General features: G+C 66.8%; 1 protein-coding gene across 2 annotated transcripts; it reads right to left on the minus strand.

Moving 5' to 3' along the window:
• On the minus strand, nucleotides 1–27,118 carry ATP8B2 (ATPase phospholipid transporting 8B2). Of its 2 annotated transcripts, XM_073323635.2 has the most exons (28): nucleotides 26,945–27,118; nucleotides 23,297–23,364; nucleotides 21,624–21,682; nucleotides 19,634–19,747; nucleotides 19,297–19,395; nucleotides 18,967–19,028; nucleotides 18,610–18,682; nucleotides 18,303–18,373; nucleotides 17,037–17,116; nucleotides 15,691–15,849; nucleotides 15,378–15,466; nucleotides 14,741–14,937; nucleotides 11,019–11,227; nucleotides 10,453–10,496; nucleotides 10,053–10,218; nucleotides 9,574–9,762; nucleotides 8,912–9,027; nucleotides 8,492–8,656; nucleotides 8,285–8,396; nucleotides 7,838–7,943; nucleotides 7,546–7,702; nucleotides 7,062–7,245; nucleotides 6,663–6,886; nucleotides 5,853–5,936; nucleotides 5,220–5,465; nucleotides 4,678–4,816; nucleotides 3,369–3,499; nucleotides 1–2,903 (listed from the first exon to the last, which is right to left on the minus strand). In XM_073323635.2, the coding sequence occupies exons 2-28, from the start codon at nucleotides 23,325–23,327 to the stop codon at nucleotides 2,619–2,621; spliced, it is 3,591 nt and encodes a 1,196-aa protein (XP_073179736.1). In that variant the 5' UTR covers nucleotides 23,328–23,364; nucleotides 26,945–27,118; the 3' UTR covers nucleotides 1–2,618. The 2 variants fall into 2 exon arrangements, with proteins under 2 accessions (XP_073179736.1, XP_073179737.1); XM_073323636.2 differs by lacking the exons at nucleotides 19,297–19,395; nucleotides 19,634–19,747; nucleotides 21,624–21,682; nucleotides 23,297–23,364; nucleotides 26,945–27,118 and having other exon boundaries at nucleotides 18,303–18,347; nucleotides 18,967–19,031.
• Nucleotides 27,119–27,644: the final 526 nt, after the last annotated feature.

Here is a 27,644-nt window from a genome sequence, read left to right on the forward strand (position 1 = left end):
TCAGAAAGAGACGTTTTTATAAAAGGCTATTTTTTTTCTCTCTTTATACCCATAAAATGATACAATTCTGCAAGTATAGAAATGTGTAATAAATTATACCGACTGCTCCTCGGCCCGGCCCACGCCACCTCCCCCCACCAAACAAACAGAAAAAACCAAAAATAGATACTCTAGCACACGCGCACCCAGCCAGCTCCCAAACAGACAGTTCCTCTTTGGTATAAAAGTCAGACACGGGGGGCCACGCCCTCCCCCAGCCAGGCCTCGCCAGCCCTCGCCCCTTCCCAGAAGGGCTTAACACAACCACAGCAATGCCCGAAGCTGCCCCGACCTTCCAGAACCCAGCCCCCCAGGAGACTCTAGCACTTCACGGGAGGTGGGGGGTGGGGAAACTGAGGCACAGAGCCAGTCACAGGGTGTCAGTGTCACAACTGGGAATAGAACCCAGGCGTCCTGGGTCTCAGACCCCACTCCCCCGCTCCAAGCACACTGTTCCTTCGTCAAGTGGGTCGAGCTCTGTAGTCAACCCCAGCGGCTGCGGGTGGGGAGAGAATGGCTGAAACTGTGACAGCACCCACCCGAACCTGCCCCTGGCTGGCAAAGCCCCTCCCATTCAAAGGCAGAATGGGACGGGGGGGGGGAGTGAACACTGGGTTCTCCCTCCCCCCACACCCATCTTATTTGGCACCCTGGACAGACACGGATCAAGGGGAGGGAAGAGGGGTGGATCAGGAGGCATGCCCTGCACAAGACTGGCCTGGGCCCATTTTGCCCCCCCACACACCCCAACTGACCCTCCCCAGGGGGTGTCCAGGAGCAGTACGGGAGAACCCCTCTGCCTCCAGCTGGATCCCACCTCGCTGGGGGCTGACACCTGAGCTGATCCCCACACTGGGGGCCCTGGGACCTTTCCCAGCCTGCCCACAGCCCCGGGTCTCCTACATCCTGCAGCCTCAAGCAACTCAACCTCCGAGGGATCCAGAGCAGCTGGGGGTACTGACCGCAGTGAGCCGGGCGCGGGCAGTGTGCGTACCAGGCGTGCCGGGGGTGGTACCGGTGGGTAGGGGCCATGCAAAGGACATGAGGAATGCATCACAAGAAGCGTGCAGAGATGAGCTACGAATACGTGTGCAAGAGAAGGGCCATGCACCTGCCAGCGCGGCACGAGGGAGCAGCCAGCAGGCTGGACGCTTCCCCAGGGGAGCGTGGATGGGAGGTGGAGGGGCTGGGGAGCCCCAAGGAAGGTGACTCAGGAGACCCACCCCCCGGGACCCTGCCCATTCCCAGCACAGAGGGGAAGGGAAACAGAGCCCAAAACACCCAGACGATTGTGAAAGGCTCCCTGTTGCGGGGAATGAATCACAATCAGCCCGTCAACAATGCTGACCCCAGGACCCAGCCCCTTGCCTAAGCCTCTGGCACGCAGAAAAGAAAGGAGTTGGGGGGGGGGGCTGGTTCCCCTTTCAAATCCATCAGCTGGGCTGGTCCCAGGACCTGGGCAGAGGCTGCACGAGGCCAGAGCCAAGCTCCACCAGCTGTCGGGGTAGGGGGGGTGAACTAGCAGCCAAAAGCCCTGCGGCTGCGCCCCCCACCCCCAAGCTGGGAGTACCTTAGGGCCGCCCCTGCAGCCAGGAACCCCCAGAGCCCGGCTCAGGTCAGACGCTGGGCGTTTCCTGGCCCTTTCCACCGCGGTTTTGCTCTGGTCTGTAACAGCTCCCTAGGGCCCGGTTTCCTCCCCGGCTCTGGCCTCGGCTCCAGGTGCCACAGCCCTCCAGCCCCGGGGTGGGCACTGACTGGGCGCAGCACCCAGGGGATCGGGTCTCCGCCCAGCCACGTAGGGTTTCACCATGTGTAGAAACCAGCTGGGCAGAGGAGAGGGCCCAGCCTTGCTACAGCACTTGCCCTGCCCCAGAGAGGGCAGGACCCATAACTCCTCCATGCCTGGGCATCCCTCTCCCCACCCCACCCCTGCCCTGCTGCAGGAGAAGGCCAAGGCCATAGCCCGCCCTCCTGGGGCGCCCACGCAGCCCTGGAAGTGGCACAGCTCGCGTGGGGAGCACGTCTGTGCCAGTCTCTGCTCAGCCAGCTCCTCCCCAGGAGCAGCCAGTGCCAGCGGGGACAGAGAAGAGTCACTTCGTAAACGTGGGGGCTCCGTTGGCTGCTGTTTTTCTCATTTGATATCTATAAAAAAGACACGTGTGGCGGGGGGGGGGGGGGCATGCGCTGCCAGGCCCAGCTGCCCCCTGCCAGGCCTGGCCCTCCCCGTGTCTCCAGAACATTACATTCGCGCGTGACTCAGGGTAGCTGTCCGCTCTGGCTGGGTGGAGGTCCCGATTAAAGACACTGCAGGCTCTCTGCGCCCGGGCTCCGGATGGGGGAGCCGCCTGTCCCTCTGGGTGGGGGGATTTTTGGTTACACGGTTGGTTGTGGTCCAGACTCTGCCTCCAAACCTCAGCACCTGGAGAGCCTCCCGGGGCGCTCCTCCCCCTTGCCATGGGTGGGGGTCTCCCAAGCGAGCAGCACCCACAGCAGCCAGCCACGGTCCGCGGTGGGAACAGCCGGGGGCGCTGACGGGCCGCCCAGCCCCCGGCGGGGGTAAGAATCGGAGCCCCCCAGCCTCACCCCTTGAGCGGCTTGTCGGCCCCCCCGCTGGGGCTGCTGGCGGTGCTGTCCCCGCCCTTCTTCTTGCGGAGGGTCTCGATCCAGCTGGAGCTGGAGCGGGCGGTGAAGCTGGAGAGCGCCAGGGAGCTGAGCGGCATGTTCTTGCCCGACATGATGAGCTCGCCGAAGCCCTCCTGGTGGGAGAAGGCGTAGCCGGAGCGCCGCGAGCCGGCACGCCCCACCCGCCGCATGCAGCGGTGCCGTGCTCGCTGCTTCTTCCGCACCAGCTGGGTATAGCGCACCTGGGGGGGAGGCAGAGTGAGGAGCCCAGCCAAAGACCCCACAGCCCGCCCTCTCGTGAGACTGCAGGGGGCCAGGCAGGGGCGAAGGCCCAGCCAGGGTGAGTGGGGCCGTAAAAAGCCTGCCCGAGACCCCCCAGCAGCTCCGGCAGAAGGAGCTGGTCAGAGACGGGGGCAGGGGCCAAAGCGATGGAGACGTTCCAGTGAGGGGGCAGTAACCTGCGGGGGAGGTGAGATCACTGGGGGCAGACAACTCCCCACACAACCCTGGCCGAGCGGAGATGGATCCGGCCCCCTGCTCCATGGCAAGGCCTTTCCCGGCACTGGTCAGAGGGGGCGCTGCGGGGCAGCCCCCTTGCCCTCAGCTGAGCATGGGGGGCTGGGGGTGAGAGACGTCCGATCCCTGTGGGGGGGCCTGCTCCGCGCTGGGGGATGCGCAGGGGCCCCGGCTTGGCCGCACGCACTCACCGTGTCCGACAGCTCAGGCTTCAGGTCCAGCTTGAGGAATCGGAAGGCCACGACTGGCATTATGCAGACCACGGTGGTGAGGGTGATGGTAAGCCAGACCGTGGGCTGGGCCAGCGTGTTCTGGGCATTACCTGGGCAGCAGAAGGGGGAGAGACCTGAGAGCCAGGCAGGTGGGAGCAGCACCAGGAGTGGGGTGCAGGAGGCAGCAGAGAAATGAGGCTGTCACCGGGGTCTCCCCCTGGCCCCCGGGAATCAGGCGTGTTGCAGGGAGAACAGCAGAGTTCACAGGGGGCTCTGATCGGGAGGGGGATGGGGCTCCTGTGACGAAGTGGGAATGTTCTTAATGTTTCCTCTGAATAGTGTGGGGGTGCCTCAGTTTCCCCTAGGCAGTTCTTAAGTATCTAGGGGATGGGATAAGGGGGTATGATCACTGCAGAGCCCTAGAGGGCAGATGTGGGCAGGGGTCTGGACAGAGAGAATGGCCGACACCCTGTTTCCTGGCAACTGATGGCCTGGGCCCTTCCCCCCTGCAAGGTGAGAGCTAAAGGGCTGGAGAACAAAGGAATCAGGTGACCTCCTGGCCGGGGACAGGGACAAAGCCCAGAGGAGGAGGGGCTGGAGGGAGTTTCAGTTTGGGTCTGGCTGGGACATGGAGTGAAGGGCAGATGGGATTGTCTGGCTCACTGCCCCCCAAAATGGACCCGGCTGAGGGGTCCTGTTCTCTGCACCTACAAGCTCTGTTTTAGACCCTGTTCCTGTCGTCTAATAAACCCTCTGTTTTACTGGCTGGCTGAGAGTCACGTCTCACTGCGGAGTTGGGGGGCAGGACCCTCTGGCTTCCCCAGGAGCCCCGCATGAGCGGACTCGCTGTGGGAAGCGCACGGAGGGGCAGAGGAGGCCGAATGCTCCAAGGTCAGACCCAGGAAAGTGGAAGCTGTGTGGGCTGCTTGCCCTGGGGACAGGCTGCTCACAGAGAGACTTCCTCAGAGTCCTGACTGGCTTCATAGGGAGCAGGTCCAGAGCATCGCCCGGGGACTCCGGGACAGCTCCCCAGCAACCTTGCCACTGCCCCACTAGAAACCTGCTCTCGCCTGCCTTGGGGAGCCCCGCAGTGGGGTCAGGAGTGAATTTCCCCCCAGGCCAGATCGGCAGGCACCTTGGGGGCTTGTTCCACCTTCCCCTGCAGCATGGGGCGCAGTCACCAGGGCATGTCTCATGCAGTCAGGCCCTGGCATCGCGGGGATCTCGGGGACCGGTCGGTCCCGCCTTGGGCACCCAGCACCAGGCAAATGCAGCTGCTTGGACTCACCCACGAAGCGGAACTGGTTGGGGAACATCTGGAAGAGGCCGTCGCTGTGCATGGCGAAGAGGATGGCGAAGTACACAGCCAGGCTGCCCCAGATGAAGAAGTGGTTGATGGCCGTCCAGAACCCCGTGTCCAGCCCAATCTGGGGGAAGAGGGAAGAGCTCAGGGGGGAGTGCAGACAGGCTGCCGAGCCAGGCAGAGAGAGCCGATGGGCAGCCCCGGGGCAGTGCCCTCAGTCCCCCAGCATCACAAACCACATCGCATTGGCCCACCGCCCTTCCCAGGGCTGAGCGCCATGCACTCCGCCCAGCGCCAAGATGCAGCCACCTCATCAACAGCTTAGATCCAGGCTGCTTCACTTCCTGGGCTACCTGACCCCGTATGGGACCCGCGAGAAACGTGGGGCTGGAAGGGACCCGCGAGGTCAGGGAGTCCAGCCCCCTGCGCCGAGGCCGGATGCAGAGCCGAACGCCGGCTCCGCACGCTCGGTCCCGGGGCCTGCGGGACCAGGATACACGAGCCGGGGCTGGACGGGGGCTGCCCACCTGCACGCTGACCACGATCACCAGGGAGGTTGCCACGGTGACAGCGAAGGACTGGTAGTCGGCCAGCTGGGCACCGTCGTCGCGGGTAGCGTCGGCGAAGACGCCGTAGGGGATGAAGAACATGAGGACGGAGGTGTAGATGCCCTGGGCGATGCAGATGAAGAACTCCCGCTTGTTGAAGAGCAGGTTGAGCTGGCCCGGCTCGTAAAGCTTGGGGTACTCCATGCTGCGCTGCTCCGTCACGTCCTGCGAGGGGGGGGCATGGCAGGGGTGAGCCTGGGGTCCCCGCGCCCAGGAGCAGCCCCCTGCAGGGAAGCTGAGGGCTGAACAGGCCAGGGACAGAGCCCACCTCTTGCCCCTGAGGAGGGGTCCCAGCAGGGCAGATGAGTCACATGGCGGGGGGGAGGGGAGGGCTCGCCCTGACCCCACCCAGCTGGGCTAGGGCCCTGCAGTGCCCAGGGCCCCGGAGACGGGGGACCCCCAGCCAGCCTCCTGCTGCCCCCACAGAATTCCCTCTCTCCCCGCCTGCGGCCCCTCTGCAGGGTGGGGGCTCCAGGAGCACAGGAGACAGGCTGGGCCCCCCCAGCCACCCCAGCAGGAGCAGATCTCCACCCTGCCCCAGCCCCACCATACCTGGTCGAACACCCCCATTGCGAGCACGGGCAGCGAGGTGTAGACAATGTTGTACAGGGTGATGAAGTACTGGTCATAGACCGTCTGTCGAGAAAGGGGAGGTCAGGGCAGGGGGGCGGGGAAAACACCCCCTGCCCCACTGCATGCAGGAATGGACAAGGCACTCACTTGCTTGTCTCGGAGACACGTGCCCCCCCCAACTCGCTCCCCCCTGTCAGACACCCCCCGGCTCTGTGCTCCCCCAGCCAGACGTGCTTCCCCCCAGCTCTGTGCTCCCCCCCGGCCATCCCCAAGCGCTGAAGGACCCGACGACCAGCCTGGTTCTCTGCCCCCGGCCAATGAATCAGGCCCGGGCAGGGTGGCCAGAAGGGAGCTCACCTGGGGCCTGCCAGTCCTGCCTGGGCATCCTCCAAGCTCTTCCAGCAAGGCAGGGAGGATGCAGCCACGGCAGAGCCCAGCTCTCTGAGCCCAGCCCTGGGCCGCAGTCACACAGCAGAGGCTGTGCTTCCACCCAGGTTCAGTGCCAGCTGCTGACCCACGACAGGCTGGGTGCTCGAGGCCCCAACGCAGCCCTCCCCCGTCATCACCCTGCACACGGGGAACTGCAGGGCAGGGCCCCTCCCTCCCTGTGTCCACGCAGCAGCTGGCACGGCAGGGCCCTGATCCTGGCTGGGGCCCCTGGGTGCCGGCTGGGGCCCAATCCAGCAGGCACAGCCTGGAGGGAAGCCCCACGGCCCCGGGTAACCCTGCTCCCGCAGCCGCAGGAGGCTTCAGCCGGCCTGTCCAGGGCCCAGCAGCCTGGCACCACACCTGGGCCGAGAAGCCGCAGAAGAACCCGAACCAGAAATGGACCATGGTGAAGGCGAAGTTCTTGTAGAAGAAGTAGCAGAGGAACTTGCACATGCGCAGGTAGGACCAGCGGCCGTGCACCAGCAGGAGGCGCTGCAGGAACTTGAACTGGGAGAAGGAATAGTCGGAGGCCAGCACGGCCTGGATGCCCTCCTGCCCGCTGATGCCCACGCCAATGTGGGCAGCTGTTGGGGGAAGAGATGTGTGGGTCAGCAGGGAACTCAGAGCAGCCCTGGCCGCAGCAGCTTGTGCCCAGCCCCACACAACCCCCTGCAGTGGGAAACCGGTGCTCCCCTCCCACCCCCAGCCCGGCCCCGCGGGCAGAGCCGCCCCCCCGGCCAGCACGCCCCCAGCGCTCACTCTTGATCATGCTGACGTCGTTGGCGCCGTCCCCGATGGCCAGCGTCACGGCCTTCTTGTACTTCTTCACCAGCTCCACCACCTGGGCCTTCTGCAGCGGGGTGACGCGGCAGCAGATCACGGCCTTGCAGGCACAGGCTGTCTCCAGGAACTCCAGCTCCATGTCGGCCTCCAGCGCGTGGGCCTGTGGGGAGGGGCACGGATGGGTAAGCTCATGGGGGATGAGGCCCGGGGTCTGACCTGAGCCCAGCAGGGACACCCAGCATTGAGGGCAATCAAGGACGGCAAGGAGCACCGAGGGAGAGAATGGCAGGGGGTTACCGGTTGGGACGGGGGGCACCGGCAGAGCTGGCGGTAGAGTAGGAGGAAGCCAGGGGGCTGCGGGTCAGGACTGAGGGGTACTGGAAGGGGAGTGGGGAGTTTGCCCTCAGTAACACCACTCCCCTCCCTGCCCGGCCTGGCCAAGTGTCGTCACACCCCTTACCAGGCTGTGGCCATTGATGACCAGGGCGTACTCGCCCGCAATGGCCTCCAGCACTGAGGCGAGCCGGGAAGCGGACGAGGAAGAGGAGAGTTTCTCCTGGCAGGAGAAGCCATTGCCCATGGAGCGCGACGAGTCCATCATCTTCTCCCGGGCTTTCCTAGTGGGGAGGAGAAGGCTTAGCCGGGCTCCCACCAGCAGCGCAGGGACCGGGCTGGGGTGTCCTCCCTGCTCCCCCCGCAGCCCTAGGCCCCCCCCCAAGCTCTGCTTTCCCGCAGCCCCCCCCAGCCCTCACCTGAGCTCCTCCCGCACCTCCAGCACCGTGTGGCCTGTCACGATGAACACCTCGGTCATGTCATCCGTCAGCATCTTGCAGGAGTAGCCAATGTTCACGGCCGTCTCTGGGGACGGGAGACACAGGCTGAGCCAGGGAGCTTGTGCCCAAGCGCTGCCCATTGGACCCCCTGGGGAGCCCCCCCACCCACAAACCAGCGGGGATCAACTCCCCCAGCCCACTCCCCCTCTGTGTCACCCCAGTCTCCATCACCCCCCCCCCATGACCCTGGGGCACCAGGGCTTTGCGCCCCAAGGTGCCTTGCAGGAGGATTCCCTACACTGCTGGCCATCAGATGCCTACGGGGGTCCTGCCCCCAGGACAGAGGGGCTGAGTGCTCTGCCTGAGCCTGGTGCCAGCCCAGAACGGCTCCCCTCCACCCAGCCCCTGGCGCAGAGCCAGCCTCACCTTGCTTGTCCCCGGTCAGCACCCAGATCTTGATGTTGGCCAGCGTTAGGATGGCAATGGTTTCGGGGACTCCCTGCTGCAGTTTGTCCTCAATGGCGGTAGCCCCCAGCAGCTGGGCAGAGAGAGGAGACACAGCAGTGATTCTGGGGCACCGCCTTGCGCCATGGCCCCGGCCTGCCCCTCAGGCGGCGTCCCCAGCCCACCTACCGTCATGTCCCGCTCCACCTCCTCGTACAGCCGGGCCAGCCGGTCCTCGCGGCCGTCAGGGGCAGTGCCGGCTCGCAGCAGCTGCTCGGCCCAGTCCTTGTAGTAGCCGTCCTCCAGGTCCTTGTAGGCCAGCACCAGTGTCCGCAGCCCCTCGCCGGCGTACTCCTGCAGGGCAGTGGCTGCGTCAGCTCCCAACCCAGACGGGGGCCAGGCCAATCCCAGCGCAGCGAGGATGGGTCCCCCCAGCCAGCCCTGGGGGGCAGAGGCTGGCAGTGGAGTTCCAGGTCGACGCGCCCCACGGCGGCACCCAGGACCCCGGGTCGATTCGAGGCTGCCCTGTGATCCACCCAGTCCCCGAAGGATCAGGGCCCCTGGCCCCCGGAGGGCCAGCTGCAGCCCGCGCTCGGGACTCCCACTCACATTCAGATGGTCGGTGGTTACGTTCAGCAGCTCGTGGTGGGCTGGGTGCAGCCGCTCCAGGAGGATGGTGTCGGCCCCTTTGCAGTACAGACGGATCCGGCCCTCGGGGCTCCGCACTGCAGGGGGAGCAAGGGACTGCTGGGACATGCAGGGACCAGAGCGACCAGAGACCCCGGTGCGCCAAGGGGAACAACCCCCGAGCCCAGCGCTGCCTGGGCCCAGCCAGGTCAACGTGCTCTCCCTCCGTGGGCAGACGGCAAAGGTCAGGCCCCTGGTGCCGAGGGAGGGGAGAGGGGTCAGTGATCCTGCACCTCCCCAAGCCCCCCCGTGTTCCCCAGTCCCACCCTGCTCACTGTGTGGGGCATGGCACGCTCAGCGGCTGGACCCCCAGCCCATGGGGCAGTGGGAGCTTGAGGACCAGCAGCCTCAGGCTGGCAAATCCTAGGGAGCCGAAGGTCCCCTCCACAACCCCTGCTCCCAGTCCCTGCGGCTGACTCCCTGTGACCCCCAGGCACACACACTGCCAGTCCCCATGGGACCCTGCCCCTGCCGTCCTCCACCCCACTGTTCACAGGATCTCCCCCAAGCCTGCCCCATTCCCCACCCCCCCACAATTGCCACCACCCGCTGCCACCCCTCTGTGCCCAGCCCGCCCGGCTCACCGATGACGGACATGCGCTTGCGGACGTTGTTGAAGTCCAGGATGGCCAGCAGCTGGTAGGTGACGGCCCGGCCCAGCTCCTGCACCGTGATGGTCTTGGGCGTACGCGAGCGGAAGACGAAGCTGAAGTTCCTGGCGGCCGTGACCAGCGCCCCCTCGTCCGGGGACTGCGCCTTGTAGTACAGCTCTCCTGGGGGGCACAGCGGGGGGGGGTGTCAGTGCTCGGCCTCCACCAGCAACACCCCACACGGGAGACAGGCCGAGCCCCTCTGCACCCACTGCACCCCAAGGGGAGACGGCCCAAGCCCCCCAGCCCCTCAGAGCCAGAGCCCACCCCAGGGGGGACAACCCGAGCCCCCCGCTGGCCCGAGCCCGCCCCAGGGGACGCCCCAAGCCCCCTTCCCACACCCCCGGCTGGAGCCCTCCCCAGGGGACAGCCTGAGCTCCCCCCCGACCAAAGCCCCCGGGTGGCCCACCCACCTTCGCTCTTCTCCTCGGACATGACGGTGTGGCAGAGCGAGAGCAGACGGAAGAACTCGTGCACGTGGGGGTTGCCGAGCTGGACGGCCTGCAGCAGGCTGGCATCCCAGAACCGGAACCGCGGGTCGGCCAGCGGGTTGAAGGAGAAGTCGACCGGCTCCCTCCTCTAGGGAGGGGGAGAGAGTTACCCCCCCGTCCGGCCCCTGCTGCCATGGACAGGGGCATGCCAGAGCCTGCCCCCCACAACACGAAGAGGCCTGGAGGGCAGGGCTCCCCCTTGAAATGCAGAGACCACCCCCAGTGCCCGGGATCTGCACCCCAAGCCCCCTATGGAGCCCACCTCCCTGGGACTCTCTGACCATCTCAGTCACCTCCCCGCAAGGGATGGGGCAGCTCCTACCTCCCCCAGCTCCGCCTTGTGCCCCAGCACGTCCAGCATGTCACCTGCAAATGCAGAGGGCAAAGGGTTAATGTGGGGACACCAGCCAGCACAGCATCGCTGGGGGGGGGTGCTGGGAGCCCCCCGCCCCACAGGAGCCACGCTGTCCCCAAGACAGAGCCGCCCGACAGAACGAGCAGCTGCCCCCATCCCACCCAGCTTCACCTGTTTCCCCCACACCCCCGAAGCAGGCACAGACGGAGAGCAGGTGGACACAGGGAGCCTGCAGAGGCACCAGGACTGGCTCCTTTGGCTGGTCCCCTCCCAGAGCTGCTGCCTGGACAGCCCTGGCAGGAGGGGTGTCCCAGCATCCAGGGAGCTGGGGGGCACCCCACAGTAAGTGCCCCAGGGAGCAGAGGAGCATGGCCACCCCTGCCTGACCTGGGGATGGGGAGAGCCACCACCAGGGCCACGGAAAGACGTCCTCTCCCCCTCCCACTGCCCTGCTCCCCAGCCCCTCTGGCCGCCAGCCCCCCAGCCGCTCTGGCCCCCGGCCCCCCGCGGCTCTGGCCCCCGGCCCCGCTCACCGTAGCTGCGCCCGTTGATGGAGCACTTGCTGAAGATCATGATGTTCTGGGTGAGGGTGCCGGTCTTGTCGGAGAAGATGTACTCCACCTGGCCCAGCTCCTCGTTGAGCGTGGTGGTGCGGGCCTCGGCCGGCGTCTGGCGCTGCACGCAGTACATCTTCTTGTCCCAGTTGATGAAGTAGCTGTGGCCGAGGCGGATCACTTCCACGCTGCACGCAGGGAGGGAGGGGGCACAGGGCTCAGCACGGCTGGGTGGGGAGCACCCCGCTGGGGAGCAACTCACTGCCGCCAGCCGCCAACCCCGCAGCACCCCTGGCACTTCCATCAGCTAAGCCATTTCACAGGGTCAGCACTTACCCTACAGTCACACAGGGCTGGGGTAGGGCTGGGGAGAGAACCCAGGAGTCCTGGCTCCCAGCCCCCACACTCTAACCCACCAGGCCCCAATCCCCTCTGGGGGATAGAACCCAGGAGTCCTGGCTCCCAGCCCTCAGCTCCACTCTAACCACTAGACCCAACTCCCCCTCCCAGAGCTGGGGATAGAACCCAGGAGTCCTGGCTCCAAGCCCCCATCCCCGCTCTAACCACTAGACCCCACTCCCCTCGCAGAGCCAGGGATAAAACCCAGGAGTCCTGGCTCCCGGCCCCCACACACTAACCCACCAGGCCCCAATCCCCTCTAGGGGGATAGAACCCAGGAGTCCTGGCTCCCCGGCCCAGTGCCCACTCTCTGGGGCCCAGTGCCCACTCTCTGGACCATGCTAACTCCTCTTACATTGGTTTCCGGGCCCCCCTACGCTCATATTGACCAACACAGGCGAGCGCAGCCCCTTGGCCGCGGTCTCTGGCCTGGAGAAGCAGAAGCGCTGCAAGCCGAGGGGCTCCGAGGAAGGGGGGTTTGAGTGGGAGTGAGGGGCAGCACCAGCTGACCCCCAGGAATCCTGCGCCAGGCCCGGTGCTAGAGCCATGGACTAGAGCTGCCCCCATCTCCCCCCTGCCCCGGCAAGACCCCCCAGCTCCCCCAGCAGGAAACGGAGGGGCTAGGCTCAGGGGAGGGGCGGGAGTGACCCGTTCTTACCTCGGGGCTAAGGGGACAGAACCATGCTGGGGAACGAAAAGAGAGAGACATTAAGAGAGGGAGAAGGGGCGGCAGGGGCCGGGCGAGAGGGGCACAGGCAGCTGGGTCAGACAGAGCCGCGGCAGCCAGGCCCGGGGGACCAGCAGGACGGCACGGGGGGCCCTAGGCCTCGGAGACGCCGACATGTTTCCCCACCAGAGAGCAGCAGCACCGCCCTTCCCGGGCACCCCGCACGCAGCCCGGCACCCCCTCCCTGGGCACCCCACACACACACGCAGCCCAGCACCCCCTCCCTGCACCCCGCACACACACGCAGCCCAGCACCCCCTCCCTGGGCACCCCCCACACACACACAGCCCAGCACCCCCTCCCTGCACCCCGCACGCAGCCCGGCACCCCCTCCCTGCACCCCTTCCCCCCGCATGCAGCCCAGCACCCCCTCCCTGCACCCCGCACGCAGCCCGGCACCCCCCCCACACACACAGCCCAGCACCCCCTCCCTGCACCCCTTCCCCCCGCATGCAGCCCGGCACCCCCTCCCTGCACCCCTTCCCCCCCCCACAGCCCAGCACCCCCTCCCTGGGCACCCCACACACACACGCAGCCCAGCACCCCCTCCCTGCACCCCAGCACCGCCCTTCCCGGGCACCCCGCATGCAGCCCGGCACCCCCTCCCTGCACCCCTTCCCCCCCCCACAGCCCAGCACCCCCTCCCTGGGCACCCCACACACACACGCAGCCCAGCACCCCCTCCCTGCACCCCGCACGCAGCCCGGCACCCCCTCCCTGCACCCCGCACACACACGCAGCCCGGCACCCCCTCCCTGGGCACCCCACACACACACGCAGCCCAGCACCCCCTCCCTGCACCCCTTCCCCCCACACGCAGCCCGGCACCCCCTCCCTGGGCACCCCACACACACACACAGCCCAGCACCCCCTCCCTGCACCCCGCACGCAGCCCGGCACCCCCTCCCTGCACCCCTTCCCCCCGCATGCAGCCCAGCACCGCCCTTCCCGGGCACCCCGCATGCAGCCCGGCACCCCCTCCCTGCACCCCTTCCCCCCCCACACAGCCCAGCACCCCCTCCCTGCACCCCTTCCCCCCGCATGCAGCCCAGCACCCCCTCCCTGCACCCCTTCCCCCCCCCACAGCCCAGCACCCCCTTCCTACACCCCTTCCCCCCACACGCAGCCCAGCACCCCCTCCCTGGGCACCCCCCACACACACACAGCCCAGCACCCCCTCCCTGCACCCCTTCCCCCCGCATGCAGCCCAGCACCGCCCTTCCCGGGCACCCCGCACGCAGCCCGGCACCCCCCCCACACACACAGCCCAGCACCCCTTCCCCAGCACCCCCCCCCCAACACAGCCCGGTACTCCCTCCACAACACCCCCACAGCCCTGCACCCCCCTGCACACACACAGCCCGGCACCCTCTCCCTGGTACCCCCCACTGACACACAGCCCAGCACCCCTTCCCCAGCACCCCCTCCCCAAACACAGCCAGGTATCCCCTCCCCAACACCCCCACAGCCAGGTACCCTCTGTGACGAAGTGGGACTGTTCTTAATGTTTCCTCTGAATAGTGTAGGGGTGCCTCAGTTTCCCCTAGGCAGTTCTTAAGTATCTGGGGGGTGGGGTAAGGGTGTATGATCCTTGCAGAGCCCTAGAGGGCCGGTGTGTGCAGGGGTCTGGCCCTTCCCCCCTGCAAGGTGAGAGCTAAAGGGCTGGAGAACAAAGGGATCCGGTGACCTCCTGGCCCGGGAAAGGGACAAAGCCCAGAGGAGGAGGGGCTGGAGGGAGTTTCAGTTGGGGGCTGGCTGGGACATGGAGTGAAGGGCAGATGGGGTTGTCTGGCTCACTGCCCCCCAAAATGGACCCAGCTGAGGGGTCCCGTTCTCTGTACCTACAAGCTCTGTGTTAGACCATGTCCCTGTCGTCTAATAAACCCTCTGTGTTACTGGCTGGCTGAGAGTCACGTCTGACTGCGGAGTTGGGGGGCAGGACCCTCTGGCTTCCCCAGGACCCCGCCTGGGTGGACTCGCTGTGGGAAGCGCATGGAGGGGCAGAGGAGGCTGAATGCTCCGAGGTCAGACCCAGGAAGGTGGAGCCGGGTGAGCTGTGTGTCCTGCAGACAGGCTGCTCACAGAGAGGAGACTTCCCCAGGGTCCTGTCTGGCTTCGTGGGGAGCAGTTCCAGAGCATCGCCCGGGGACTCCGTGACACCCTCTCCCTGGGCACCTCCCTCGAACACAGCCCGGTACCCCCCCCTCATCCCTCCAAACACACAGCCAGGTACCTCCTCCCCAGGCATCCCCCATCAGCCTGGTCCCCCTCCCCGGGCACTCCACACACACTGGACTCTTGTCCCTCCCCCCATCTCCACCACCCCACACTCCCTGGATTCCCCCAACACGCACCCTCTTTCCCTGAGTCCCCCAGTCACAGACCCCTTTCCTTGGCCTTCTACCTGCACCTCCCATGTGCCACCTCCCCTGCCTTCCCAGGCTGCCCCACCAGGCCTGGGCTTCTGCCCCCCAAGTGACTGTGCCCCCTGACCCCAGGGAAGCACCACGGCAGGAGCCCGGCAGCGGCCCCCAGCCCCACTGCTGCCGGCTCCTGCTCTCCAGGTGCTGCCTACCTGACGTAGAGTGAGATGGGCACCACGGTGTTGAGGATGATGATGTAGGACCAGAAGGAGAGGAAGCCGGAGAAGAAGGCACTGTCTACCGCCTCGTCCCAGGGCAGGTAGATCTGGAAGCAGGCTCCCACCTCGTGCTCCCAGATGGCATTGCCGATGGCCAGGATTACCCCCATGCACACCAGGAACCCGAAGATCTGCCAGAGGGAGGGCAGGGGTCAGAGCCCATCGAGAGATTTGCACTGCTACCCCGTTCCGACTGGGGCTGGCCACGCACCTGGGGGATGGGGCCAGGTTCCCCAGCCCGGGATCGGGGCCGGCCGCGCACCCGGGGGGTGGGGCCAGGTCCCCCAGCCCGGGATCGGGGCAGGCCGCGCACCTGGGGGGTGGGGCCTCTGCAGTTCTTTATGCCTTTCTAGGTTTAAAAGCTTCCAGGAACGTCATGTCCTGGTGCCTCAGCACCACTAGGGGGCAGCCCTGCCCTTTGCGCCCGGAAGGGAGCGATCCGGGGCCAGCCCGGAGGGCCATGCGTAGGGGGTGGCGGGCTGTAGCCGAGACGGGGTAACAGAACCGGCACACGGGAGATCTTCCACCCGCCCGGGGCGTCTCCTTCCCACAGCCCCCATCTCACTCGCACCCAGAGCACCAGCGTGTTCATCAGCCGGTCGATGCTTGTCCTCTTGAACTTGGTCCGCCCGCTGTTCTGCATCAGCTTGGTGTCAGGACCTGGGGGGTGGGAAACACGTCACTGGGCGCCCCCTGGCTCCCACCCCAGTGCCCCCCGGGACTCCCACCGGCCCATGCAGGGGGACCCCGCTGAAGCTCTGCCCGACACCTGGTCGGCCACGTGGCCGGGAACAGCCCCCTCCATGGGAGGGCTGACTCCACGGCAGAGCGGGCCGTGGGGATGAGGGGACGGGCCCCGGGCTGTGGCAGCCCCGCGCCCCCACCTGCGAAGACGACGAGGCCGAAGCACCACTCGGTGTTACGCAGCACGCAGCCTCGCAGCAGCATGTGCTGGTTGCTCAGCGGGTATTTGTTCTCCTTCCAGTACAGGGTCCCGCTGAACTTGTCCAGTTTGTTGTTGGGGGGCTCGCAGATCACCTCACCTGGGGAGAGAGCCAGCAGCCTGGTACCCCTCAGCCCAGCGCTGGACACCGGAGCCCAGCTCCGATCCCAGTGCTCCTGGCACAGCCCCCAGCCCCACAGACTTCGGGCAACCTGGGTGCAGGGGCTGGCATTCAGACGGGGCCGAGAGCTTCCTTCAGACATCCCCGGCCCCCCCCAGCAGGGGGCGCTGGAGAGAGCGGGGCAGGAGCAGAGCTGGATCCAGGGATGAGCCACCCCAGTGACACAGACACACCGGGGCAGGAGCAGGCAGGTCTATCACCCCGGGTCTGACCCTCTCCTCAGCACTTCGCCCCAGGGGGTGGGCGCTGGCCTGGTTCCCGCGTGCTGCCGTGAGGGGGAGGCAGGGAGCTGCCCCAGCCAGGCTGAGACGAAGGGCAGCTGCCAGACAGCCTGTGTTTCCCAGCTGGAGACCTACGGGACAAACAAACCCCGAGCGCTCTTGGCAGCGGAGCCGCTGGGCTCAAAGCCTGTGTCGGAGCAGAACCGGCCCCAGAGGTGACCCGTGACAGGGACTCTGCCAGCAGGGTCCGGCTCATGACAAATGGCTCCCTACTCTCCGGACGGGACACGCGCTGCAGGGACCAGGCTGTGGGTGAGAAATACCGAATGAGCCAGGAAAGTCACTGGTTACTAAGTCCAGGCTATAAACTGTGTCTTACGTTCCTTTTACCGGTAGCCTTAACGTTTCCAGATCCTTAGGCTGGCTTATGTCGGAATCTCTCCCTCGAGCTCTGTTCAGCCAACGCCAGGTTGGTTTTACTCTAAACCTGCCAAAGTGCCTCGTGCTAAGGAGAGCGTCGAACTGGGGGGAAACCCATGACCTGGGTGCCCTGCTTCCCCGGAGGCAGCGAGTCGGTGCCCCTGGGGGTGCTGGCAGCTGGGGATGGGGCACTTGAGCGTACCCAAGTGGGCTGGGTAAACCGCTGGCCTGCATTGGGAAAGGGCAGGGCTCCCGGAGCGGAGCACCTGTGTGGCCAACAGCTGGTGGCTGAGGAGTGTTTCCCCTGGTGGGCACAGACAGGGCTCCCTCCCGCTGTGAGCAGGGGGTAGGAATTCACCCCAAACGCCTCAGGAAACCCCCAGAAGCGTCACCCCCCCAGCAAGTCATGAGAATGCAGAGACAGAAAGGCTGAGGGTGCAGAGCCGCCCCGACCCCCGCACTCACCATCAAACTGGGCCAGCTTGCGGATGTCCCCCAGCTCCGAGGTGACAGGAATGGCCTGGCGCACTTTCATGTTGGTCTCTCTGGAAGGAGAGGCAGCGTGGGCCGGGGCGAGGGCACAGAACAGGGGCCTGGACACCTGGGTTCTAGTCCCAGCTCTGGCCCCACTCCCTGCCTAGCCTGGGCCTGTCTCATGCCCCCGCTGCATCTGTGCGGTGCCCAGTGCGATGCCCCCGTCCTGGCCAGCGGCCGTGCCCGCGCGGGAAAGGCCTGTCATACTTGTGAGACTGACGCGCCGGGCCGCAACTCACTGGGCTTGGCGCTACCAGCCCGCGGGTGCCAACGGGGGGACGAACTGCTCCGGGGCGCAGCTGGGTCACAAAACTGGGCAGCACGGCCTGGCTGGGTCCTGGCTCAAACCCCGCACGGGGACAGAGGGGCCGCAAAGACCGAGCAAGTGACGCTCCTGAATTCAGCCGGGCCTGCGGGAGCTGGGATAAGGGCAGGCTCGGGGGGGAGACAGCTCTCAGCGGTGCCTGACAGAGCTGGAGAGCCTGAGCCAGGAATGGAGCCCACAGCACCTGGCTGGGTGGGACGTGGGTCAGGCCAACCAATGGACGTAACCTTTATTCTGTGGGCGAGTCTCCGGACTCCCCACACTGGGCTCCGGGGCTCTGAGAACGCTGCCGGGTGCCCTGCCAACCCCAGGGATGCCTGGACCCCGCAGGGGCCGTGGGCGTCGGGCTCAGTCAGACTCGCTGGGCAGAGCTGACGGGGCGAAGCAGGAGGGCTGCAGCCCAGAGGCTCGGTCTGAGAGGTGCTGCAGCCGCAGGGCCTAGCCTGAAGGAAGAATGGGACCCCTTGGGGCATAGCCAGGGCTGGGGCCTAGGGCCCGCCCTGTGGGTCCGTGACAGCGGCACCTGGCAGGATGCCCCCATCTCAGTGGGGGCCTTGAGGAGTCTACAAGGGATCGAAAGTCCAGGTCTCCCCTGGCACCTCAGGGCTGCACTCAGCCCAGATTGTCAAACTGAGCAACTACCCTGCCCCCACCCCAGCCCCCAACCCCACAGCCCCAGCCCCAAACTGCCCCTGGCTTGCAGATCCTGCTGGTTCTGAACCGCCATGCTGATGGGCGCAGCATCCATGCTGGGGGTGCCCCCACCTTACTCCCCTGCCCCCACTCCCCGAGAGGCTGGCGGTCCCACCCCCTTAGCCCCGTGGGGGGAATGCGTGTGGCTGGCAGGGCGAAGGAGAGGCGAGGTCACTCACCCGTCGAGCTCGGCCGTCTCTATGTAGCACAGTCCATGGGGCTCGCTGCTGGAGAGGAGCAGGAGGTCAGCCTGCCAGGGGAGAGGAACGGCCGGGGCTGAGCTGCCATTGGGGTCCCTGCCACCCCCCAACCCCAATGCTCCATATCCCTGCCACTGGGGGCGACATGGGCTCCGAGACCCAGGCAGGCCAGCCGGCCTCCGGCTGCCCAGAGCGCCCCTCGCCAAGGCGGTGGGAGCCAGAACATCCCCGGGGGGAGGACCTCTCGCCCCCAGGCTCCTGCCCCCCACCTGAAAGCCAGACTCACCGCCACAAACTGGTTGTTCTCCAGCTTGATGATGTCTCCGACGCACACATTCATCCACTGCTCCTGCTGGAGGCTGTGGGGCGCGAGGAGCAGAGTCAGGGGGGCCAGGGAGTCCCCCTCCCACCGTTATCTCAGCCGTGCCCTGGCTCCAAGGCCTTTCCCTGCCCGAGTCCACGAGAGCAGCGGCCCTGAACCCCCCCCACCCCTTCTTCAGAGGTGGCCTGCTCCCCCCAGCCCCTCTCCCATGGGACTTCTGTGCCGGATGCTGGGGGGGGAGACAGCCCCTCTCCAGCTGGGGAACCTGCCTCCCTCTGGCCCCCCAGGGGCTCCTCCAGGCCGGGGCCCCGGGACACTTACGTTCCGTTGATCAGCACCTGAGATTGGCGATTGTTCACCTGGTTGTCGCTCTTGTGGCGGAACTGGAGGGGGAAGGCAGAAACCTTGGTCAGGGGATCCCAGGAGGGGCTCCATCACCCCACCTGCCCCCAACACGGGCTGCCGAGCCTGGGCCTTGCCAGGAGTGGGGTGGGGGACAGCAGCTGGGCTTGGCAGAGCCCGAGCAGGGCCCCGCTCCATCCTGACCACACACTGGACAGCGGAACCAGCTCCACCTCCCCATGCCCAGGGGCCGCTGCAGGGAACACTGCTCCCCCCCAGCACCCGCCCCCCCACCCCGGGGGCACTCACGTAGTCGTCAGTGGCATCTTTGACAGCTGTGATGGTTAAGACGAGAACCAAAGGCACGATGGTGGTGAACCAGGAGAGCGAGGAGATCTGGGGAATCAGCTGGAGAGAGGGGGCTGGGGTTAAACACAAAAGGCACCCCACCTTCGCCGCCCCGGGCACCCCAGAGGGCACCCGTGCAGGGTGGGATGCTGCATGCAGAAGGCACTGGATCTCCCCCCAAGTCTAGGCAGGGATCCCCAGCAGGGCTCCACACAGGGGCCCATCCCTTCCCCTCCCCATGGGACGCCCACCCACCAGCCACTGTATGGTACCCCAGGGCGGGACCGTGTCCCCCCACCTGCAGGATGAGGAGAAAGAGGAAATAGGTGTTGGCCACTTCCTGGAACTGCTCGAAGAGGTTGACGGGCAGGAAGGTGATGATATTGTACTTGGAGGTCTGGATACAGTTACTCTGGGGGTGAGATGGGCAGGATTAGGAGAGACACGGACCACAGGCTCCATCCTGAAGCGCCCAACCCCAGCCATGGAGACCCCCTAAGAATCTCCCCCCACCCCCGCCCCCAGCTCTCCAAGATTCCACACGCCCCAAGGCTCAGAGAGGAGGAAAACCACCGTCTGAGCTGGCAGCCTGGACTCCTGGGTTCTGGTCCCAGCTCTGACTCGCAGGGCCGCCTTGGCATGTCCCGGCCCTCTCTCAGCCTCTGTTTACCCCCCTGTACACGGGGGGTGGGGGGCGGTGTTGAGAGTCCCAGGAGGGAGAACAGGGCAAACAAGCAGAACCAGCTGTGATGAAGCGGGACTGTTTTTAATGTTTCCTCTGAATAGTGTGGGGGTGCCTCAGTTTCCCCTAGGCAGTTCTTAGGTATCTAGGGGGTGGGATAAGGGTGTACGATCCTTGCAGAGCCCTAGAGGGTAGGTGTGTGCAGGGGTCTGGAGACAGAGACTGGCCGACACCCTGTTTCCTGGCCACTGATGGCCTGGGCCCTTCCCCTCTGCAAGGTGAGAGCTAAAGGGTTGGAGAACAAAGGGATCCGGTGACCTCCTGGCCCCGAGAAAGGGGAAAGCCCAGAGGAGGAGGGGCTGGAGAGAGTTTCAGTTTTGGGTCTGGCTGGGGACATGGAGTGAAGGGCAGACAGGGTTGTCTGGCTCACTGCCCCCCAAAATGGATCCAGCTGAGGGGTCCTGTTCTCTGCACCTGCAAGCTCTGTGTTAGACCATGTTCCTGTCGTCTAATAAACCCTCTGGGTTACTGGCTGGCTGAGAGTCACGTCTGACTGCGGAGTTGGGGTGCAGGACCCTCTGGCTTCCCCAGGAGCCCCACCTGAGTGGACTCACTGGGGGGAAGCGCACGGAGGGGCAGAGGATGCTGAATGCTCCGAGGTCAGACCCAGGAAGGTGGAAGCCGGGTGAGCTGTGTGTCCTGCAGACAGGCTGCTCCCAGAGATGAGACTTCCCCAGAGTCCTGCCTGGCTTTGTAGGGAGCAGCTCCAGAGCATCGCCCAGGGACTCCGTGACACCAGCATCTTGGGAAGTGATGCTGGCCCCCCCCGCGGCAGCTTGCCAGGCAGGGCACCACCATCTCCCAATGCCAGACACTCCCAGACCAGGCCCTGAGCAGCAGCCCGGCCCCCAGGTCCAGCTGCCCTGAAATAGCACAGAGGCTGGGCCCGGGGAGCAGCTACTAGTAACCTTTCCCTGCCCCCTCCCACAGCAAAAAGGGGGAGGCCAAGGTGAGCTGCTCCCTTCCCCCCACCGCGTGCTGGCTGAAGGAGCTGGTGGGGGCTCCCCTAGGACCTCCAGAAGCCGGGGGATGGGAGGGTTTGCGGCTCAGGAGCAGGGCCCCATCCTCGGCCCGCTCAGCTGGGACGTCCCAGCCCGGTGTTATTAATAGACGCTCAGCAGCAGAATTTTCTCATGGACAAAACCCATTTTTAGCTCCCACCCCCGACCCCCAGAGGAGTCAGATGAGGTCTGTGACCCGCAACCCAGAACCACGATCCCCCCAGCACTGCAGGCCCCCCAACCCCCAGGGCCAACAGAGCCACCCCCCCAACCCCGCATTTCCCAGGCTGGGCCCCACTCCCCCAGCCCCATGCAGAGACCTCAAGCCAGAGCCCACCTCTGCCGGGGCCCTGCTCAGGAGAGGAGAGCAGGGGTTCGGGGACAGATGGGGAGAAACCTTTGGGGTGGGCCCCTCCACCTCCCTAACCCCCACCCCATGAGTCCTGCCCAGCTGCCCTGCCCGGCAGCCCCCCTGCCCATACTAGCCGGGCCCTGGAAGGTGGGGGGCAGCTGCATACACCCCCTGTGGGCACCGGGGCACTCACCGCATACTGGAACTTCTCGTTGTACTCTCGGGCGTTGGCCTTCACCCGCCTTTCTTCCTCTGCAACAGAACCCGGGTCAGAGGGAGCCCGACGGAGCCCTGGCACATGCCCCCCACCCCGCCCGGGCCACTACCCCAGCCCATAGCCAACGCTCTGGGTACAGGATAACCTTGATGGGACACGGGCCCACTCCCCGCACCACTTCTGCCGGTGCCCCTCACTCCTGACCTGCAGCCCCTGCTAGCCCAACCTTGGGGGAGTTTGGGGGGCTGGCTGCCCTCACTCGGAGCCACTGGTTACACAGGCCCCTGTGCTGAGGAAGAGGCAGGAGCCATAGCGGGGTGTACACTGCAGCCCTGCCCTGTGCCCCGTCCCCTGGGGCTGTCTCTGGGAGGATGCACCATTAAGCCCCCTCCCCCCCATTCACACTGGAAGTCACCCCTGGCCTCCAGCCCCCCTGCCCTGCACTCCACTTCCCGGGAGCCGGGGCCAAGCCCTCCAAGGTCACGCAGGGACTCGGGCGAACCCTGGGGCAAGCCGCCCCCCCACCCCAGGAAGGGGCTGCAGCTGGTCCCGCCCGAGGGGCTGGTGCACGGAGACCCAGCCCCCAGGAGCTGCCGCCCGGCCAGCTCCGCAGCCCCACTGGCAGAGCCTGAGACCCCCCAGCTCCTCCCAGCCCCACTGCACGCGGAACTGCAAGCCCGTCCCCCAACGCTGCCAGCCCCGCCCCCTGTTGCAGGCACCTGCCCCCCCGCCAGCCCAGCTCCCCACCCCTGCAGACACCTGCCCCCCATGCAGACCCCCACTGCAGGCACCTGCCCCTCCGGCCGAGCCCCCCATGCAGCCCTCCCTCCCCCCTGCTGCAGGCACCTGCCCCTCAGCTCCCGCTGGCCCCCGACTATTTCTCCAGCATCTCCCTGGGGCCGGTCATGGCTCCGGGGGAGCTCCGTGCTCTGCAGCTCCTTCGCCCGTCCTAACCGGGCCATCCCCACTCCCCTGCCTGGGATGCCCCCTCGGGAGGGGCTCTGCCGGGCTCACCCCCACCACGCACCAGCCACTGGGGCCGGGACGGTGTTGCCGGGGCAACCGCTGCACTGAGCCCGCCCCAGAGCCCCCCCAAGCAGACACGTGCCCGGCTGTGAGGTTCCGGGGGGGGGCCTGGGAGCGAGATGGAAGCTTCCCTAACGGCCCCCCCGTAGCTCCCCAGCCCTGCCAGACCCCCCCAATCCCTCCAGCTCTGCCAGGCCCCCCCAATCCTGACCCACAGCCCCCGCAGCTCTGCAGAAGCCTCTCAGTCTGGATCTGGTTTCAGGTCAGAGCTCTGGAGTGCAGGAGCTCTGCTCTGCCCCCCTTCCCCAGAGATTAAGGGGGTGGGAACTCTGCGCCCCAAGGGATGTACAAGCACCCCCAGCTCTCCAACCCCCCAGTCATACAGAAACCCCGAACCCAAGCTGCAGGCCCAGGGCAAGGGGGGAGAAGAGAGGCAATTTCTGCAGTGTACGTCCAACCTCATTGGCCCCAAAACTCGTCACTGCCCCCAAATTAACCCCCCCCCATGACTTTAGCCTTATTTAAATATTTAAAGCAACTCCGCTCCCGCGGTGGGTGGGAATTGCAGAAGGAAAATGTGACACTCTTCATTACACAGACCCGCCCCCCGCAGGACCCCTTACCTGGGGGGTGTTTTTTTGCACACAGCTCCATGGCATCCACGTCCGGCTAGTCAGGCCCATGGGAGACCCTGCACCGAGGGGAAGGGGGAGAGAAACACATCAGGAGAGCCAGAGACCCCCTTTCCCACCCTGCAGCTCCTGGACCCACAGCCCAGAAAGTGCCGGCAGCTTCTGTGGCTCCCCGACTACCCCCTCCCGGGGGCTGAGGGAGGGGAGGGGATTGGGGGTGATTGTGATCAAGTCAAACTGACCAGAGCCAGGAATAGGGCAGGAGCCCCCAGTGCCAACCTGTGATGCCCCCCCGCCGCACACAGACCTGTGTCCATGCTCCTCACTCCCGACCTGTAGCCCCCTGCTACCCCAGCCCTGAGCGCTCTCCCCTCACCCCCCACCACACACAGACCTGTGTCCATGCTCCTCACTCCCGACCTGCAGCCCCCTGCTACCCCAGCCCTGCCTCCCACCGCTCAGCAGTTGCTCTAGAAAGTCCCTAGATGCACCCCTGGATTGGGTGTAGGCACCCCCTTCCCACACGCCAGCGGAGAGTCCCGCGGATCCTGCGCCCGATGGAGCCTGTGGGGAATGGAGGCAGCCCAGGCTGTGGGAGCTGCTCCCTGGGAGCCCAGCAGGGTGAGCGGCTCCTGCCCGGCCAGGACACAGCTCAGCTATGCAGCCCCAGGACACGTGTGGCTGTGAGACCCCCGAGACAGGGCTCAGCCACCTCCCGTCTGGCTCGCTGGGCCTCCTCCCACGCCAGTACATGGGCAGCTGCTGGCTTGTAGCCGGCCTGCTCCAGGCCTGCAGTGGGGGGAACGCCCAGCACAGGTCCCGTTCCCATGCTGCCGATAGGGGCACTGCGTATGGCACGCGCAGGGCCTAGAACCACCGACCCGTGTGCCCAGGCCTGGCCCTCCCAACCTGCCCCCGACACACCCTGTGAGCCAGGTCACCAGGCCACCCAGCTCTGCGCATGGCCCCAGTGGAGACTTGGAGCTCCGGGCCGGCCCCAAGGGTCTGAGACAGTCGCTGCTGGGATCAGCATGGCAGGAGCCTCCTCAGAACCGTCAGAGCAGGGGGCGATAGGGGCCCACACACGGCAGCACCCGGGGGCTTGGCTGTTTCCTGTCCAGTGTCCGTGGGCAGCAGGGGTCAGCCGTGTCGGGAGCTCCCGCCTGGGGACGTGCGTGGCCTACTCCAAGCTGCCCAGAGAGCCGGGGTGAGCTACTCCGGGAACCCCAGGCATTGAGCTCACACGCAGAGCACCCTGCCCAGGTTGGAGGCGGCTCCCGGAGACCCTGGCCTAGATCTCCTGCACCGTGTCCCAGGAGCCGGGAGAGGCTGCAGGCAGCTAGACCAGACCCCACCTGGGTATGTCAGACCGAGAGCCATTGACAGCACAGAGAGTACGGCCCCATGCACCTCATCGCCCCATCTTCCAGAGGCTGGCCGGGCCCGTGTTTCCGGTGCTGGGCTGTGACTTGGAAGACCTGGGTTCAGCTCCCAGCTCTGAGGCAGACTCCCTGTGAAGCGGGGAGGGTCTCCCTCTCCCCGGGTGCCTTGCAGCCCCTGGCAAAAGGGGGTCCCACTGCGCTGCTGCTGCCCGCGCACCCCCAGCTTGGCTCTGACTCCCCGCCAGGCCCGGGGGTCTGCAGAGGCTGCTGGATAACCCTGCCACGGGCCCCCGTCAGTAACACGCCCAGCGCAGAGTGGGGCCACGGAGGGGCCACGGAGGCAAGAGCCTGAACGGTGGGGAAAGGCCGCCGAGGCAGGGGCGCAGCCGGGCAGAGGACCCAGGCATCCTGGCTGCTCATCACGCCCCTGCGTGTGGCCACGAGGTGCAGGCCAGCGAGCCAGGCCCTGCACGCCGGCCTCGGCAGCCCCGCCAGGACCTGAAAGCAGAGCCGCCGCGACAGGAAGCGGAGGGGGGATGGGTCGGAGGCCGTAGGTGCAGAGACCACAATCATGCCACAGGGAGCCCAGCCAGGGGGATGGAGGCAGGGCCCCAGCTTCGCCCCCCTCCTTGCCCCATGCTCACGCCTCTGGGGACTCTGCAGGTGGCAGCAGCTGGGCCTTCAGGGCAGAGAAAGCCCCAGGCGGGGCGACCCAGAGCAGAGAGCCCTAGCCAAGGACTCCTGGGTTCTATTCCCAGCTCTGGGAGGGGAGTGGGGTCCATGCATCCCCTGCTAGGGGCCTGCAACCCCGAGAGGTTAGTAACAGACAGCCCGGACTGCAAGCAGGGCTCGGGCTGCACCGCTCCCAGGACCACAGGGCCACTGCAGCCAGGCTGACCAGACGTCCCGATTTTATAGGGACAGTCCCGATTTTGGGGTCTTTTTCTTATATAGGCTCCTATTACCCCCCACCCCCGTCACGAATTTTCACATTTGCTCTCTGGTCACCATAACGGCACCAGACATTTCCTGCCCGGCTGCAGCTGCTCAGAGGCTGATCTAGGACAGGACGCCCACTCCTGGCTTTGCCACCGAGGGCCCTTGGACCCGTCACTGAAGCCCTCTGGGCCTCCGGTGCCAACTGTAAAAGGGGAGAACAATCCTGCCTAGGCCCATTCAGGTGGTGATTGCAGGGACTGCGTTTTCCTCGGTCTCCACAGATCTGGCACAACGGGGCAGCCCCGGATCCTCGGTCAGGGCCTGGGCACCCGGCACAACAGGGTGGCCGCCCTCGATCTCGGGGGGGGGGGGGCAGGTGCTACTCTGACAGGCAGAATAAAACTAGAAGAAACGGCCCCAGGGGAGCTGGCTGATTTCTGCACCCAGGGGCCACTTGGGCTCTGCCAGCTCCTTCCACTGGGGGTGGGAGAAGGGGCCCCCCAAAAAAACCCTCCTGCCAGGTTTAAATATGTCCCCGACACATTTGGAGCCAAACCCAGCTGGGCTGGGACAGGGGGTTTATTCAGACCGGCGGGTGCGACACCCCCGAGCTCCCCCAACACGCGGGGCGCGGTCCCCAGGTGGGGGCTGCATGGGGGGTGGAGGGGCTGGACTCCAGCTGGGGCTCACAGAGCTCGGGGGTAAAGCGGCCTCCACGGGGATGGGCCCAGCCGGTGCCTCTCCCACGGGGAAATCCGGGTCCCCAGCCCCGGTCCCTGCCCCCTTCCCCAGCCCGGCCCAGGAGCAGGGAGCGGCCCAGGCGAGGATGCGGCGCGGGCCCTGCAGGCTGCAGCACCGGCCGGGGGGGCCCCCAGCCCGGATGACACGAAAGCAGATTCTGCTCCAGCCGCAGCGAGGGCCAGAGCCGAGCCGGGCCGGGCCCCGCAGCGGGGGGGGGGGGCAGCGGGGAGGGGGGGGAACCCCCCCGCGCCGCCAAAAACCGGAGCGGGGCTGGGAGAATCCTCCGCAGCGTCCCCCCCCGCTGCCCGGCGGAGAATTGGGAGCAGGGGTCCCACATCATCTCCTGCCGCCCCGCGCACGGTCCCCCCCCACTGCCCCCCTGCACCGCCCCCCTCCCCCCCACCTGGCCCCTTCCCCTCCCTGCAGGAGCCCCCCCCTTCCCGCAGCACCTTCCTCATCCTCTTCCTCCCCCCCATCACCTCCGAGGAGCCGCTGCCTGGCGGGGCTGCCCCCCCAGGGGCAGGGACCCATCGGGGGGGGGGCAGAGCCTGCATCTGTCCCAGCAGCCCCCCCTTACCTCTGCGAGCAGCCCCCCCGCGCTCCGTCCTTGCAGCTCCGGGTGCCCGACGGGGCGTGGGGGAGGCGGCCCCGGGTGCTGAGCGCTGCCCCCCTCGGCCGGCCCCGCCGCTGTCACAGCCCCATCGCGGCCCCCGGTGCAGCCGCAGCCCCAGCGCCTCGCCGCCAGCTCCGGGGGCTGGGGACGGAAGTGATGAAAGGACGCTGAGCCCGGCCGCTGGGGAGGCTGCCAGGGCGGTGAGGGGCAGGTTGGGGGGCGGGTTAACCCCTGGCGTGCCGGGGGGAGGCGCTGCCCGGCCTGTGCAAAAGCGGGGGGATGGAGGGGACCCGGACCCTCATCAGCGAATTCACATGAACCGATCCTGGTCCCCCCAGAGCGCCCTGTGCAGCCGCTGGCCCCTGTACCCCCCGTCTGGGCTGCCTGGACCCTTCCCTCTCCAGCCCCCCGCTAGCCCCTTCCCCGGCTAGCTGGGCACCGACCTGGGACACGGCCGCCCGGCTCCTTCCCCGGCTTGCTGGGCACCGACCTGGTACCCGGCTCGCCCGGCTCCTTCCCCGGCTAGCTGGGCACCGACCTGGGACCCGGCCGCCCGGCTCCTTCCCCGGCTAGCTGGGCACCGACCTGGGACCCGGCCGCCCGGCTCCTTCCCCGGCTAGCTGGGCACCGACCTGGGACCCGGCCGCCCGGCTCCTTCCCCGGC

Source organism: Lepidochelys kempii, chromosome 24, assembly GCF_965140285.1.
Source record: "Lepidochelys kempii isolate rLepKem1 chromosome 24, rLepKem1.hap1, whole genome shotgun sequence".
NCBI classification, from domain to species: domain Eukaryota; kingdom Metazoa; phylum Chordata; order Testudines; family Cheloniidae; genus Lepidochelys; species Lepidochelys kempii.

Coding starts and splice junctions, on each gene's coding strand:
- ATP8B2 (XM_073323635.2), bottom strand. CDS start 23,327: ATGGAGCTGTGTGCAAAAAAACACCCCCCAG. Junction 19,748..21,623: donor ACGAGAAGTTCCAGTATGCG/GTGAGTGCCCCG, acceptor TCTCACCCCCAG/AGTAACTGTATCCAGACCTC. Junction 18,683..18,966: donor CAGGTGCTGATCAACGGAAC/GTAAGTGTCCCG, acceptor CGCGCCCCACAG/CCTCCAGCAGGAGCAGTGGA.